The sequence below is a fragment of the Rattus norvegicus genome, chromosome 1, assembly GCF_036323735.1.
Source record: "Rattus norvegicus strain BN/NHsdMcwi chromosome 1, GRCr8, whole genome shotgun sequence".
NCBI lineage: Eukaryota > Metazoa > Chordata > Mammalia > Rodentia > Muridae > Rattus > Rattus norvegicus.
This window is the reverse complement of record NC_086019.1, coordinates 116,009,637-116,025,073: the sequence shown is the minus strand read 5'-3', so window position 1 is coordinate 116,025,073 and position 15,437 is coordinate 116,009,637. Positions and strand designations below refer to the sequence as shown.

Sequence of the window (15,437 nt, the reverse complement as noted above, 5' to 3'; positions counted from 1 at the left end):
TTTTGGTTCTTTTTTTTCGGAGCTGGGGACCGAACCCAGGGCCTTGCGCTTCCTAGGTAAGCGCTCTACCACTGAGCTAAATCCCCAGCCCCGAGAAATTATTTTCTTTAGAAAACACCTTTGTTTGTTTGTTTATAATGTGTATGTATGTGTGTGAGTATGAGGGAGTTTATGCACTCCACACGCAATCGTGACCCCGTGGATGTCAAAAGAGTATCGGATTCCATAAAACTAGACTTACTAGTAGTAGTAAGCCACCACGTAAGTGTGGGACCTTGAACCTGGGTCCTCAGCAAGAATGAGTGTTCTTAATGGCTGAACCATTTCTCCAGACCCAGGAGGAATTATTTTCTGAATTACACATTCAAAACTAACACATGTAAGTCCTACTTGAACACTGAAAATATTTCAACTGAGAGACCGTAGCTAACTAAAAATAGTAAACCAACATGGGGCTGGAGAGATGGCTCAGCAATTAAAAACACTGACTGCTAAGCGCAAGGCCCTGGGTTCGGTCCCCAGCTCCGAAAAAAAGAACCGAAACAAAAAAACAAAAACAAAAAAAAACCCCACTGACTGCTCCTCCTGAGAACCTGGGTTCAGTTCTGAGCACCCACACGGCAGCTCACAACTGTAACTCCAGTTTTATGGGATCTAACACACATGCAGGAAAACACACCACTGCACATAAAATAAAATTTAAATCGCAATTCGATAACATTAGTACATTAACATTCCTGGACATACACAAAGGACACCCCCTCCTACAAGGACACTTGCTCCACTATGTTCATAGCAGCTTTATTTGTAATAGCCAGAAACTGGAAACAACCTAGATGTCCCTCAACCAAAGAATAGATTTTTTTAGCGGTTGGGGATTTAGCTCAGTGGTAGAGCGCTTGCCTAGCAAACGCAAGGCCCTGGGTTCGGTCCCCAGCTCCGGAAAAAAAAAAAAAAAAAAAAAAAGAAAAGAAAAAGAAGAATAGATTTTTTTTAAAATGTGGTACACAAAAGACCTCCCAGGGACTAAACCACTACCCAAAGACTTTACATGGACTGACCCATGACTCCAGCTGCATATGTAGCAGAGGATGGCCTTACTGGGCACCAATAGAAGGAGAAGCCCTTGATCCTGCCAAGGCTGGACCCCCCCCAGTGTAGGGGAATGTCCGGGGTGAGTGGGAAAGGGGAGTGGTTGGGGAGGGGGAACACCCTTATAGAAGAAGGGGAGGGGGATGGGATAGGGCGCTTATGGCCAGGAAACGAGGAAAGGGAATAACATTTGAAATGTAAATAAAAAATATCCAATAATAAAAATAAATAAAAATGTGGTACATTTACACAATGAAGTATTACTCAGCTGTTAAGAAAAAAATGATACCATAAAATTTGCAGGCAAATGAATGAAACTAGAAAAAAAAATCATCCTGAATGAAGTAACCCAGACCTAGAAAGACACACATAGTATGTATTCACTTGTAAGTGGGTATTAGCTGTAAAGTACAGAGTAACCACGCTACAATCCGCAGACCCAGAGAGGCTAAGTAACAAGGAGGGCTCAAAATATCACATGCGCTTGTGCTGGGGGTTAGGGGAGAGATGCACAGATCTCCTAGGGAAAGGGAAATAGAATAAATAGATTTTGCTGGTGAACTTGGGAGCAGGTGGGGATGGGAACAGGAGGGATCAGGTGTATGGAGGATGGAGACGGATAATACTGAAAGATACAACTGGAGTGGGAGAGCATTTGGGGGACAATGTGGAAACCTAGTAACTCTCTGGAATCTATGAGGGTGACCTTATCGAAGACTCCTAGTAATGAGGGATATGGGTCCTGAATTGGCCATCTTCTGTTACCAGGCAAGGTTTCCAATGGTGTGACTGGGACATCAACCCAGCCACAAACCTTCAACATGCAATTTGTCCTGCATGCAAGATGTGCTGGGGTAATGGTGGCACAGAACTTGTGGGAGTGACCAAACAATGACTGGTCCATGAGAGGAAGCCCATGCTTGACACTGCCTGAAGGGTGAAGAACAAAAGGTTAGATACCCCAGAGATCTAGGATAGGACCAAACAACTGGGGGAAGAGGGTAGTCAATGAAATGATTCCTATACTCATACACCAGAGTATACTCCAATTCTCATCAGAAAGGCATCATCCAGCAACTGATGCAGAGACCCACAGTCAAACATTAGGTGGAGCTCAGGGAACCCCAGGGAAGAAGAGGAGGAACAATTGTAGGAGGGTTTGGAGTAACCACAAGAACAGAGTCCACAGATTCAACTAAGCAGGACTCATGGGGACTCACAGAGACTGACCCAAACATCAGGAAGCCTGAATGGGTCTGACCTTTGCATATATGTTATGATTGTGTAGCTTGGTGCTCTTGAGGGACTCCTAACAGGAAATGGGAATTGTCTGACTCTGTTGCCTGCTCTTCAGATCCTTTTTGTCCTACTGGGTTGCTTCATCCAGCCTTGACAGGAGGGTTGGTGCCTAGTATTGTAACTCATTGTGCCGTGTATGGTTGGTAACATTGAGAGGCCTGCTCTTTTCTGAAAGGAAATCAAGGAAGAGTGGATCTCCGGGAGAGAGGAGGTGGAGGAGGACTTAGGAGTAGGAGAGGTAGGGGAAACTAGGGTCAGGATGTAATATATGTGAGAATAATAATAATAATAATAATAATAATAATAATAATAATAATAATAACAACAACAACAAAACAAAAAATAACAAGACAATATAACTATTTCAAAAATTATTAAATCTACGAAATTGACTAATAATGAGACTTATAGGAAATCTCAGAGATTGCAAAATAATGATTAGAAGTCTGTTCAAAGATACAAAAAGCAGATGAATGAAATAAAGATGGCGGTGTGTGATATGAAAGAGAAATTTAACTAACAGATAAAATGCTACAGGAAGACCAATTTGAAGTACCAGGAATATTTTTTTTTCCAGAGCTGGGGACCGAACCCAGGGCCTTGTGCTTGCTAGGCAAGCGCTCTACTACTGAGCTAAATCCCCAACCCCATATCGGGAATATTTTTGTTTTAAAGGTAGTGAGTTAAAATTTGAAAATCTGGGGATGGGCTCTGAGTCTGGCATGGTGAGAAAGGCAGACCTGAGAAGCAGATGCCTCCAAGGAAGCTGCCATGAAGAAACGGCAGTGACGCAGGCGGCTCCAGTGCGCCTCCTAGGGGCTATACTCGGCAGCGCAGATCCCTAACGACAAACCAAGTTCTGGGCTACTCTCCGGCTGGAGGAGGGGCGCCAAGGCCCCCATGAGTGGGAGGATTGCTTCAGCTTCACAAACTTGCATGGGTTTTGGTTGCTGCTTTGGCCAGTGTTTCTGCTCAGATTTCTTCCGAGTTGTTGCAAGCTCGCCATAATTCCCTGGCTCCTTACACATTTGGATCCGGAATTTCTTTTCAGCTGGGAATCATTGGTGCCCAAGGGTCTGCAATGAACCCGGTGAACGCTGTTGCTCCCTGCATTTTCAGAGACTTACAAGTTCTTGCCTTACCTCCGACAGCCCTGCTGTGTTTGCGAAGTTGTCTTCCCCAGGAGTTGGCAATTCATTTCAATAAATGGATATGATCGCTGTGGCCCTCAGGGTTGTGCTGCTCTACCTACCAGTATAAACGTCCACCCTCTCTAAGGGACAGTCTAACTAGAAAGTGGCTGTGAGTCTCATAGTAAACATGTTCTTGCTCTGCTTGAGTTCCTGTCCTGACTTCCTTCAATAATGAACATTAATATGGAAAGGGTCTATCACTGAACCTGAAGTTTTACATTTTCACAAGACTGGAGGGATGGCCAATGAGCTCCACCTGTTTCTATGTCTCACAACATTTGGGTTACAGGTAAAAACCAAGAAAGAAATTGTCAGGTAGCTATTTCTACTAGAAACAGAAGCCAGCCAGGCAGGTGGAGGACATCCAGAGGTCTGCCTAGGCAGTGGGAAACACTACAATGTGTGTAGAGGAGTAGCCTGTTCTGTATAGCCTGTTGTGAGTAGCCTGTCCCACCACCTAAGGCCATGGTGAAGTCCCAGCTCATGCTGTCACTAAGGGCCAGGTCTAGGCCCATGGCCATTTGGCCTCAGGGGTCTGTATCTGCAGCTCATATTACCAGTAAAGACCAGGATGTCCCTAGTCAGGCTGTTACCTGGAACCATGTAAAAGTCCAGGGCTGTGCAGAGCTGGCCCCACCCCTCACAGGTTGTAGCACTGGGGAGAGTCATGGGTGCTGGAGAGCTAGCCTCAAGGATATGAGAATTGACCCTTCCCCTTGCGGACTGCAACATGTGTGAGTCAGCCAGAGAGAAGGCTTTGAGTTGGCCCACCCCAAAATCTACCTCATCTGTGATCTGCTGGAGCCTGTGAAAGGGCTGGTCCTGAAGATCCAAAGCTGCATGATCTCCATGACACAGGGTAACAACAGGATAACCAAGGGGAGCTCTGGTGAGGATACAGTATTGATGGTGTAGCTGAACCCAGAAGCCTAAAATCAGACCATGACTCACTGCAATGAACATTTGCAAGTGAAGAAGTGTGGACAAAAGTGGGACACACTGTGACACAGTACAACTTCCACAACCAGATATTTTCTATGCTTTCTTTAATTTTTAAAATTTTTTAAAAAATTCTTTTGGGGGAAGTCATAAGGGCAAAGGGTGGATATGCAGGGACAGGGAGATGAATCAGATTGGAGTTCATGATGGTCAAACTCGCAAAGAATCAATAACTTTAGAAAAAAGAGAGAAAAATCTGGAGAAAGTCTCAACAATAGAATGGGTCAAAGGGAGAAGAAATTAGCTGAGACTGAAGATGGAGGAAATCCAAAAAGACAAAATAATAAAATACCAATGAGAATTTCAACATATATGCAAGACCTTGAAAATTTATGAGTGGTAGGCATAGAAAAAGAATCTCATTTGAAAGGAATAGAAAACCTCAAAAGAATTATAATAATAATTCTGAGAGCTAGGAATAGCGATGCCAATCCACATACAGAAGGAATTCAGGACCCCTAACATAAAAAAGACCAAAAGAAAATCATCCATCATGTTATAATGAAAACACTAAATACACAGAACAAAGGAAGTGAAAGCCACAAAAAGGTAACATCAAGTCACATACGAAGGTAGGCTATCAGAGTAACAGAGGACCATTCAAATAAAACCTGAAAAGTGTAGGTTGATATCATTATGCAGGTGAAGACAGGTACAGGATAGAACGAAGCCTGTCATTGGATGAGAAGGATGGGCGGGAGAAAAGTTTTAGAGAGGCTAAGGAGGCCGGAGCAAGGAGGAGGAGCTGAGAGAACATGGCGGTAGGTGTTAAGATTCCTCTCTGCACATATTACAGGGTGTTATGACTGTTCTTAAGGGATGGACGTGTACAAGATTTTGTGTTGTTTAGATGGGCAAATTATATCTTATCTAGGTGGGCAGTTTATATCCTTATCAATTAGTTGTAAGTTTATTGTGTGGATGTATTGTGGATTGAGGATTTAACATGTATCTGATTGTTGAGTCATAGTTTGTTGAGTCTTGATTTTACCGGGTGGCTGGAAACAGAGAGTTCACGGCTAGCAGAGTCACCAGGAGAGATTCTAATCTGAGATGAATTAGCGCTAGTTCCAATGGCCTGTTGGAGCCTTGACCACCAGGGTACACATAGGATTTTTTTTAATTTTTTTTATTTTTTACCAACAGAAAAGCCAAAATGAAGTAAAGCAGTTTGGTTCAGGGGTTGTTTCATTTTTGGTTGTTGGTTTTTTTTTTTTTTTTGTTTATCTGTCTGTTTTTGTTGTTGTTTTATTGGTTTTTATTTCCAGACAGGGTTTCTCTGGGTAGCCCTGGATGTCCTGGAACTAGCTCTGTAGACCAGGACCTCAAACTCATAGAGATCCACATACCCCTGTCTCTCAAGCACTGGTATTAAAGGAATGTGCCACCACCAACTGACTGCAGAAAACATTGTTCTAAAGCTAGGATTGAGTGTTCAAGATTTGCCTGGACTAGGAGAAGAACTCAAAAACTTGTACTTACATATAACATCTGCTTTAGTTACTGCTCTGTTGCTGTGAAGAGACACCGTGAATTAGGCAAGTATAGAAGATAGCATTTAATTGGTGGCTTGCTTACAGTTTCAGAGGCTTAGTCTATGATCATCATGGCAGGAAGCAGACAAGTGTGGTACTGCAGTAGTAGCTGAGAGCTTACTTACATCCCAATTCCAGGCAAGAGGCAGCGCTTGAGACCGGGCCTGGCATGAGCTTTCTGAAACCTTAAGTCCATCCCCAGTGACACACCTTCAATAAGGGTACAATTCCTAATCCTTTCTAAACAGTCCACCACTTGGAAACAAACATTCAACTATGTGAAAGCCTATGGGGCCCATTCTTACTCAAACTACCATTCCGTTATTCATTTTAAAAAAAGTATAATGACATGAAAGATTGAAAGATAAATGGGAGAACTCTGTAAAAGAACAGTGTAGATGATGAATATATATTAAATAAAAACAACTATTAATACAGTCTTTCTAAATGCTATATACCTTAGCAAATGGGAAAAAATGAATACTCCAAAAAGGTAGGGTGCTGGTTAGTTTGGCACCCAAGATAGAGTTATTTTAAAAGAGAGAACCTCAACAGAGAAAAATTCCTCCCATGGGACTGCTTGTGGCAAATTTTAGCCTTGGCTGATGATTGCTGTGGGAGTGCCTAGCTTACTAGGGCAATTCTATCCCGCTGCCCCATGTCCACTTCCCCCCTTGGAATAGCCAGCATCATTTCACAGGGAGGTGCACTGGAGGGAGTGAAGTTTTACCAGGAGCAGATGGGTGCAGTGGGAGATCTCGGTTCTCATGAGTGTGCAGGCAAAGAACACACCCAGGAATGGCTTTGGAGATCTGGTCTGTTTATTGGGGATGAGGGGTATTTATGTCCCTGGGGAGGTGGTCAGAGTCCCTGGGGAAAGGTTTGTGTGGCTGTGTACCATTGGCCAGAGCAGGGGTGTTAGATGGTACGTCATCTACATACTCAGGGGCTGTAGGGTGCACAGTGGGGATGGCGGGTAGGGAGTTTATAAGGTCAAACAAAGAATGAACCCTGATAACTGTCAGGGTAATAAATTCCTGCTAGGGTTGATGGTGAGGGAGGCAGCTTTATGGTGCCAGGTTGTGGGGGCGTGGGGGGGAAGTAGCCAGCTCCTGCCATCCTCATGTCTGAGATATAAAGGGTTGAAGCTCCCTTGACCCTTTCTCCTTATCCCTGGGCCAATATGGTTCTACATTATCCTTGGGTGAGTGGTCATGGGTGCTATACGAAAGCAGATTGAGCAAAACATGGAGAGAAAGCATCACTCCTCCATGGTCTCTGTTTCCATTCTTGCCTCCAGATTCCTGCCCTGCTTCAGTTCCTGCCCTAAGTTCCTTCATTGATGGACTGCGATGCGGAACTATAAGCTGAGTTAAACCCTTCCCTTCCCAAGTTGCTTTAGGTAGTAGTGTTTTATCACAGCAATAAAAACCTTAGAGAGAAACGGGTACTAGGAGTGGGGCATTGCTCTCAGACCAAAATTGTGTTTCGGGGAGGATTTCAGAGGCACTTGAAACTTGAAGCTGGGAAAGTCATGGAGTGCTCAGAGCTCAGTGTACCATTCTGTGGGAGACTTGACGATAAATGCAGATGAGGAAGTCTTGACTTTTCGAAGTTTCAGAATGAAGCAAGAAGTCTATCAGTGGGTTTTGAAATAAGAACCATTAAAGTAAGAGCTTTGCTTTTCTGAGACAATCGGTGCTAGACCACTGGCGCTGAGAAATTAACAGTGATTAAGAAGGGGCCAGCATCATTGAGATGAGGTCTTCTGAGAGTGTTTCTGAGGAATCAACACACAGAAGGGGTGGGGAGTACAGCCTCATCTCATACTGACAGCCAAGCTGGGTAACATAAGAGTCACTCGGGTGATACTGACCTTAAAGGTATGCTGGGGTCCTGGAGAGCAGCTGACGCTTGACGTTCTGTGCCAAGCCTGAGGTCCCTGAAGAGAAGCCAAGAGGGAATTAGTGAAGGCAAAGCCTCAGACGCAGTAGAAGGTCCAGGATTGGTCATGAAAAGAAGATGAGGTTTGGCACCGTGTGGCAGGATCAGAGGCGTTGAAGAGAGTCAGGAGAAGGAAGCCATTGGTGAAAGTGAAGCCCGGATGCTGCAGGAGACCCCAACATTTCAGAGATGCCAGTACCACGGATGACTGCCACAGACGACAGCTGCTCTGAGTGGAGCTGGCCTGAGCTTGGAGGTGAGCGGTTATGTGCTGAGGATAGCTAGCTAAGCCCTTTGGAGACAGTCGAAAACCACGAGTCCCTGACGGAGGACTCTGAGCTTTACACTATGGACTTCAGTTTGGCTTTGACTGGGAGGCTGGCTCTGTCTCTTCCCTCCGGAATAAGAAAGCAGGAAGCTTATTTTTATTATACAGGGGCCTACAGCTGAGAGACCTGGGAGTTTTGCAGAGATGCCGTAGTTTCAGAGAGACTATGGATATTTTAGAGACCCAGGATATTTTAGAAAGGTGTGAATTTTGATACTTCAGATGTTTTAAAGTGGCAGAGCCTATGAAGTGTTTGGATTTTTAAATATCTCAAACTTTTAGGTGTTGGAATATATTATACTATTGTATTAATAGTAACATGCCATCTTGGGTACAGATGAGGAAAGGAAGTTTCTAGTTGAAGAGTGATGTGTTTCTGTGTCAAGTTAACAAGGAACCCATTTTAGAAGAGGGAACCTCAATTGATAAAATCCACCCCAACCCAGACTGACCAAAGGGCAGTACTTTGGTACATTTTCTTGATGGGTGGTTGCTGTGGGAGGGTCTAGTTCATTGTGAGTGACACAAACCATGGTCTGTGGTCCTAGGAGCTATAAGAAAGCAGGCGAAGCAAGCCATAGATAGGAAGTCAGTACGCAGCCTTCCTCTATAGCCCCTGCCTCCAGGTTCTTGTTGAGTTCCTGCTTTGAATTCTCTGACTGTCTTAGCTGGGGGTTTTGTATTGGTGAAGACCAAGGCAACTCTTATAAAGGCAAACATTTAATTTGGAACTAACTTACAGTTTCAGAGGTTCTCTTCATTATCATCACGGTAGAAAACATGGCAGGAAGTAGGCAGATATGGTGCCAGAGGAGATCTGAAGTCAACAAGGAGGAGACTGTCTTCTGGAGGCAGTCAAGAGGAGGCTCTGGATCATATATACATACATACATATATATATATATACATATATATATATACACACACACATATATATCCTCAAATTCCCACCTCCGCAGTGGCACACTTCTTCTAACAAGATTATACCTCTTCCATAAGGCCACACCTCCTAACAATGCCACTTCCTACAAGCCAAGCATATTTAAACCACCACAATGTTGAACTAGAAACTATAAACTGAAATAAGCCCTTTCTTTCCCCAAGTTGTTCTTGGTATGATTATTTTATCACAGCAATAGAAACCAAGGACAGGCAGTGTCTTAGGGTTTTCATTGCTGTGAAGAGAGGCCATGACCATGGCAACTCATAAAAAAATGACATTTAATTGGGGCTGGCTTACAGTTTTAGATGTTGAGTTCATTATCATCATTATCAACATGGCAATGTAGAGGCAGACATGGTGCAGGAGAAGCTGAAAGTTCTACATCTTGATCGGAAGGTAGCACAAGGAGACTATGTATCACACTCGGTATAGCTTGAGCATAGGAGACCTCAAAGCCTGCCCCCATGGTGACACACTTCCTTTATCAAGGCACACCTGCTCCAACAAGGCCACTCTCTATGGGCCAAACATTCAAATACACGAGTCTATGGGGGCAGTACCTATTCAAACCACCACAGGCAGTACACTACGAAGTGACTATTTCTTTTCTCATCCCAAGGAGTCGAATGACGTCATCTAACATTGAAACAGAGTTAAGAGATACAGAACTCCAAACAGTATGATTTTACTAACTTTAATTTTAGACATATTATTTAAAAAACATCACCCTACAAGGCAAGTTGAAGCATATTGAATGTGAGAACAGTTTGTTTAAGCCAAAACGATGACGGCCATCCAGTGGAAAAATAATTCTACATGCCCAGTAAAAACAAATAACTTCAATGTTGCACTAAAGGAACACACAAACCAAACTAAAGTAGCTTGACAAGAAAATTCTTTTTGCAAAAAAGCATGCACCAGAACCTGAACCTCTTGGTCAAGAGGTTTCTGCATTTTATCCCTGATAAAGATGGTGACTTTGTCTCATTCTACTTGTTGGAGCAAGACTTCACAATCTGGTAGTCTTAGTTAGGGTTTTATTACTGTGAAGAGACACTATGACCATGGCAACCATTATAAAAGAAAACATTTAATGGCTTATGATGTTAGAGGTTTAGTCCTTTATTGTCATGGCGGGAAACATGGCAGCCTGCAGACAGACATGGTGCTACTGAAAGAGCTATGAGTTCTACATCTTGATCCACAGGCAGCAGCAGGAAACTGTCAGATATACTGACTGTAGGTTGAGCATAGGAGACCTTAAAGCCTGCCCCCATGGTGACACACTTCCTTTATCAAGGCCACACCTACTCCAAGAAGGGTACACCTCCTAATAGTGTCTCTCCTGATTCAAACCACCACAGTGAGGTAATTGGTTAATCATGCAGAAATGTTAGAGAATGATTAAAGAATGTGAGTTCTTGTGGGTCTAACTACCTTTCATAAACAAAATTAAAAATAAAAATAAAAAAGAAACAACAACAAAACCTGTTAGATTTCCAAGGCAGCATAAAGAAATGGCAGAAAGAGACCAAAAAGCTGACTTCACCAGACAGAATTGTATTCATTAGTTCACATAGCAAGGGGCGGCTTCTCTCCTGTGGGCAATGGAGGAATCTGCCAAGGGAAAAAAGCTAATTACAACCTGTTTTAGGGGCAGGCTGACAGGCTTTGTGAATGAGCAAATTGTTGAAACCACAGCCCACATTTCTCTCCTGAAACTGTTTGCTCAAGGTGAGACAATGAGAGGAGGCTGCTCCTACAGATATTCCTTTCTGTGTTGATGGAATAACAGATGGTCAAGGTCATCTGTAATCTCTTGGTTTTTTGTTTTTACAACCAAGGCACTGCATCAGTAACCACCATTGAGAGAGAAAAAGTACCTACGTTTCATGCATTATACAGCAAAAGTTTCCAAAATGACCTCAAAGGTCTGGTTTATAGATGAAAAACAAGCACTATGCAGTAAGAAAACCCCAAGGAGATTATTGGAAATGGGTTATTACAATTACATCGATTAACAGGAATTGCACAGGATGTTGATTGGTTGTCACGAACACATTTTAAGACAATAAGTAGGGCAAGGTGCTAGAGCAATAAAGAACTTCAAAGTTTCAAGAACATTTTTTAAAAAAAAAATGTCTTAGTTATCCTTCTACTGCTGTGACAAAACTCAATGATGACCAAGACAACCTAAGTGTTTAGTTGGGCTTACAGCTTCAGAGGGTTAGAGTCCATGATTTCAGCACAAACATCTTGACCCACAAGTAGGAGGCAGAGAGAATGGCAAGAGCTAACTGGGAATGGCCAGAGCCTTTTGAGACCTCAGAGCCCACTACCAGTGACACACCTCCTCCAACAAGGCCACACCTCCAAATCCTAAACATTTCTACCAACTGGGACCAGCATGTGAGCCTATAGGGGCCATTCTCATTCAGATCACCACCTTTTACTTCCTGCTGTTCTGGTACCTTCCTTTGCTCAAATTACCCAAGGGAGTTATTGCTTATCTCAAAACTGTTTTCTTTTCTGTGCTAGGAATAAAACCTAAGTACTTTGATATTAAGCTACATCCCCAGATCCTTTTTGAGACAGCCTCAATGTCCTAAAACTTTAAATCTTCTTCTCTTTGTCTCCTGAGTCTTGGAATTATACTACTACCCTTGTCTTAAATAATCTAAAAAACAATAAGCTTAAATAGTGGTACCTTTTGACCACTGCGAATGAAGCTACAATGAATGCTGGTGTGAACGTTTTTTATAGCTATCTGCTTTTTTAAAAAATATTATTTTCACTTTTGACTACACATCTACACGTCTGTCTGTGTGGATCATATGCACTTGAGTGGCCAAATATAAGTCTCAAGATATTACAAATAACAACAGGCTGAAGAGATCCCTTATCAGTTAAGAGTATGCATTGGTCTTGCAGAAGACCTGAGTTTAGTTCCCAGCATCTATGGTAGCTCACAATAGCCTGTAACTCCAGGTCCAGGAGATCCAAACAGCCTCTGCAGGTGTCTGCATTCAAGGACATATGATCCACACATGTACACATGCACATACATATAATTACTAGGAAAAATAAACATTATTTAAAAAAAAAGCAGACACTTCATATAAACATTCACACCAGTCTTCATTGAATCTTAAATCACAGTGGTTAAAAGCTACAAGCAGGAGCTGAGAGACGGCTCGGCTGTAAAGAGTACTTGCTGCTCCTGCAGAGGACCTGGGTTTAGTTTTCAGCACTCAAGTGGCAGTTCACAGCCATCTTTAACTCCAGTTCCTGGGGAACCAAGGCCCTCTTTTGGCTTCTACAGGTATCAGGAACACAACTGGTACACATGCATACATGCAGGCAAACATACAGGTTAAAAAAAATTTAATAAGAGATGGAAACAACCCAGGTCTTTTAGCAGATAAATTAACAAAATGCTGCACATGAATATGATTGAATGCTACTCAGGCATAAAAAGGAATGATATTCTTAAACGTAGTACAGTGTGTGTTAACCTTGAGTGTATTCTCCCAAGAAATAAGCTAGTCCCAAGGGACATTCATTATATGATCCCGCTTATGTGAAATAGCCAGAATAGGCAAATTCACAGGCACAATTAGCTAATTAGAGTCCATCTTGGCTTGGGGTGAGGGAGAAATGAAATTGATGGAAAAGTTTTCAAAGAGAATAGCGGCGACAGCAGCTGTGCACTGTGGCCATACCTAGTGCCACTGCAGTGCACATCTAAAAATGGTTAAAATTGTTAGGTCACAAAGCAAGCCTATGTCATTGCTGCTGGCAATATCCTAAGTCAACAGCTTAAACCAGGCCAGATTGTTACTCTGTAAACAGAAAGGTTACTATTGAGTACACAGGAACCTAGACTCAGCATTCCTTAATTTCTCGTCAGAAATTTCCTTTCTCTTTCCTAACTGGGAAATACCTCAGGGAAAGATCATTTGGTTTCTGATCATCTCAGTCTGCAACAGATCCCTACACTAACTCCCAGGCGGTCTGGCCAGCAGGTCTCCTCCCCATAAAACCGACAAGGCTCACTGAGCAGAATGCCATTCTCCAGTCTCTGAGTCAACCTTGCAATTTGTCCCAAAAATCTCTGACTACCCTAGTTCAGTGGTTTCATTTGCCTCGCTTACAAAAATAGTCATTTTTACGAGTAAACTATCGGTAGAAATTAACGGTAAAAATCGGAAGAAAATAACGGTAGACCCTGAAGAAAATAACGGTAGACGCATTTAGTAGGGTGGTGGTGGTGGTGGTGGTGGTGGTGGTTTTTGAAGATGGGGTTTCTCTGTGTATCTTTAGCTGTCTTGGGACTCGCTCTGAAGAGCAGCCTGGCCTAGAACTCACAGAGATCTGTCTGCCTTTGCCTCCTGAGTGCTGGGATTGAAAGCATGCACCACCACTACCCCGCTAATCATTCAGTAGTTTCGATGCATAAATAGTCCAATTCTATATTGCTTCAGAAATAATGCTGCTTTATAGAGTTTCAAAAAGACAGGTATACTTCCTAAACAAAGAATTTTTTAAATTACATCTTCATTATAGCATGATTATAGAATAGAAAAAGACAAACACTCGAAGCAGCCTAACAACAAACTGATGGATGGTTTGATACATTATATTTTCATAGACATTACACAGCTATTAAAACAATAATTGTGTGATAACATGGAAAGAGATTGCTACTTAACACTCAATAAAAGAAAAAAAATGTGCATTGCTTTTGAAAACGTGGGAATTGCCCACAATACTTAGGTGAGAGTTGGCGAAGTGAGTCAAAATAACTTTCTCCTATAATCTTGATAAACTTTATTAAGAATTAAAATGAAACGCTACAGTAGGATCACAAGGTCAAAGATCCAGAGTGAAGGCAGCGGACCTCCCAGGGAGCAGAGCCGGGAGAGGAAAGCATCTCTTAGGTAGAACAGATCAGAGTTCCTAGAGGACCTTATAGCTCTTCTGGGGACAGCTTGACCATCTCCACCAGACACCCTAGGGCTCTTAGTACTGCAGAGCTTTCTGCCCCAGGCGCTGCACCAGCACGCTCTATCGAATTATCTCTCAGCTTCCACACAGACCTTTCGGCCCCTCCTCTGTCCCCACCGCATGCTTCCCATCCACCCTCTAACCCGACTCTCACCCCACCGTCTTACTTCGCAGTCTGACCTCGAACTCCGGCTCCCTCTCCGCCCCGCCCCGCGCCGCTCTTCTCCTAGCCGGTGGGGCGCGGTGCGCGCACGCGCAGCGGAGGGCGGCGCGGGCGGCATGGGGACTGCGGCGGCGGCTGCGGCGGCCGGGGAGGGGGCGCGCGGCCCGAGCCCCGCCGCCGTGTCGCTCGGCCTGGGCGTGGCTGTGGTGTCGAGCCTAGTGAACGGGTCCACGTTCGTGCTGCAGAAGAAGGGCATTGTGCGCGCTAAAAGGCGAGGTAGGCCGGGCGGGGGTCCGCGCCACGCTGCTGCGGGAGCCTGTGCGCAGAGCACGGGCGGGCTCCCCGCGCTGCCCCGCAGGCATCAGCTCCGCATCCTACGCGGTCTCTCCCAGCCTTTTCTCAGAGACCGGGGAGGCCTTATTCACTCTTTCAGGAGCCCTTCACCGGACTTCTTGTCCCGTTCCTATACCTGTCCGGTCCTCCAACCCCTACCCCGCAGCAGAGCATCGAGACAGGTGCTTAGCTTGGAGCCCTGTTGCCCAGAGGCCCTCACTCACCTTCTGTCAGGCAGAGCTTCCTATTCTTAGGATCCAGAGGTGGGTGGAGCCAGGCCTGCCTTTCACTTGGACTGGGCCTGGGGTGCTCTTGGGAGAGCACTTGGTGTTTGTGGAGAAATAAGGGTGTGTGGTGGGTCCGAAGAATTTAGTCTCCACTGAGGTGCCCACTCTCACCTTCCGTGCAAGGTCTGTACTTCCCAGCGGCTTCTGCCCTAGGGTCCTTAGATGAGTTACCTGTGTTTGTCATCTCAACCGTCTTAAGTGTCTGAAGCGGGAAGAAAACATAAAACAGGCGTGCAGACAGGCCCGCAGAGGATGCCCTGGGTCAGCCGGTCAGCAGATAGCACTCCTTAGTGATACAGAAGTGGGATGAGACA

At 44.2% G+C, this 15,437-nt stretch overlaps 2 protein-coding genes across 4 annotated transcripts in view; one reads left to right on the top strand and one right to left on the bottom strand.

The window, feature by feature from the left end:
- Positions 1 to 15,393, bottom strand: part of Herc2 (HECT and RLD domain containing E3 ubiquitin protein ligase 2) — a 234,208-nt gene extending 218,815 nt beyond the window's left edge. The window contains exon 1 of the mRNA XM_063262444.1: positions 15,061 to 15,393. The gene's annotated coding sequence lies outside the window, so the exon portion shown is untranslated. The remainder of the gene's footprint in view (positions 1 to 15,060) is intronic.
- The window catches only part of Nipa1 (NIPA magnesium transporter 1), a 402,283-nt gene continuing 401,416 nt past the window's right edge, over positions 14,571 to 15,437 (top strand). The window contains exon 1 of one of the 3 annotated variants that reach the window (XM_063262421.1): positions 14,571 to 14,779. In XM_063262421.1, the coding sequence (XP_063118491.1) occupies positions 14,620 to 14,779 (160 nt within the window). In that variant the 5' untranslated portion in view covers positions 14,571 to 14,619. The remainder of the gene's footprint in view (positions 14,780 to 15,437) is intronic. The other 2 variants (NM_001107519.1, XM_039112586.2) reach the window with 2 other exon arrangements.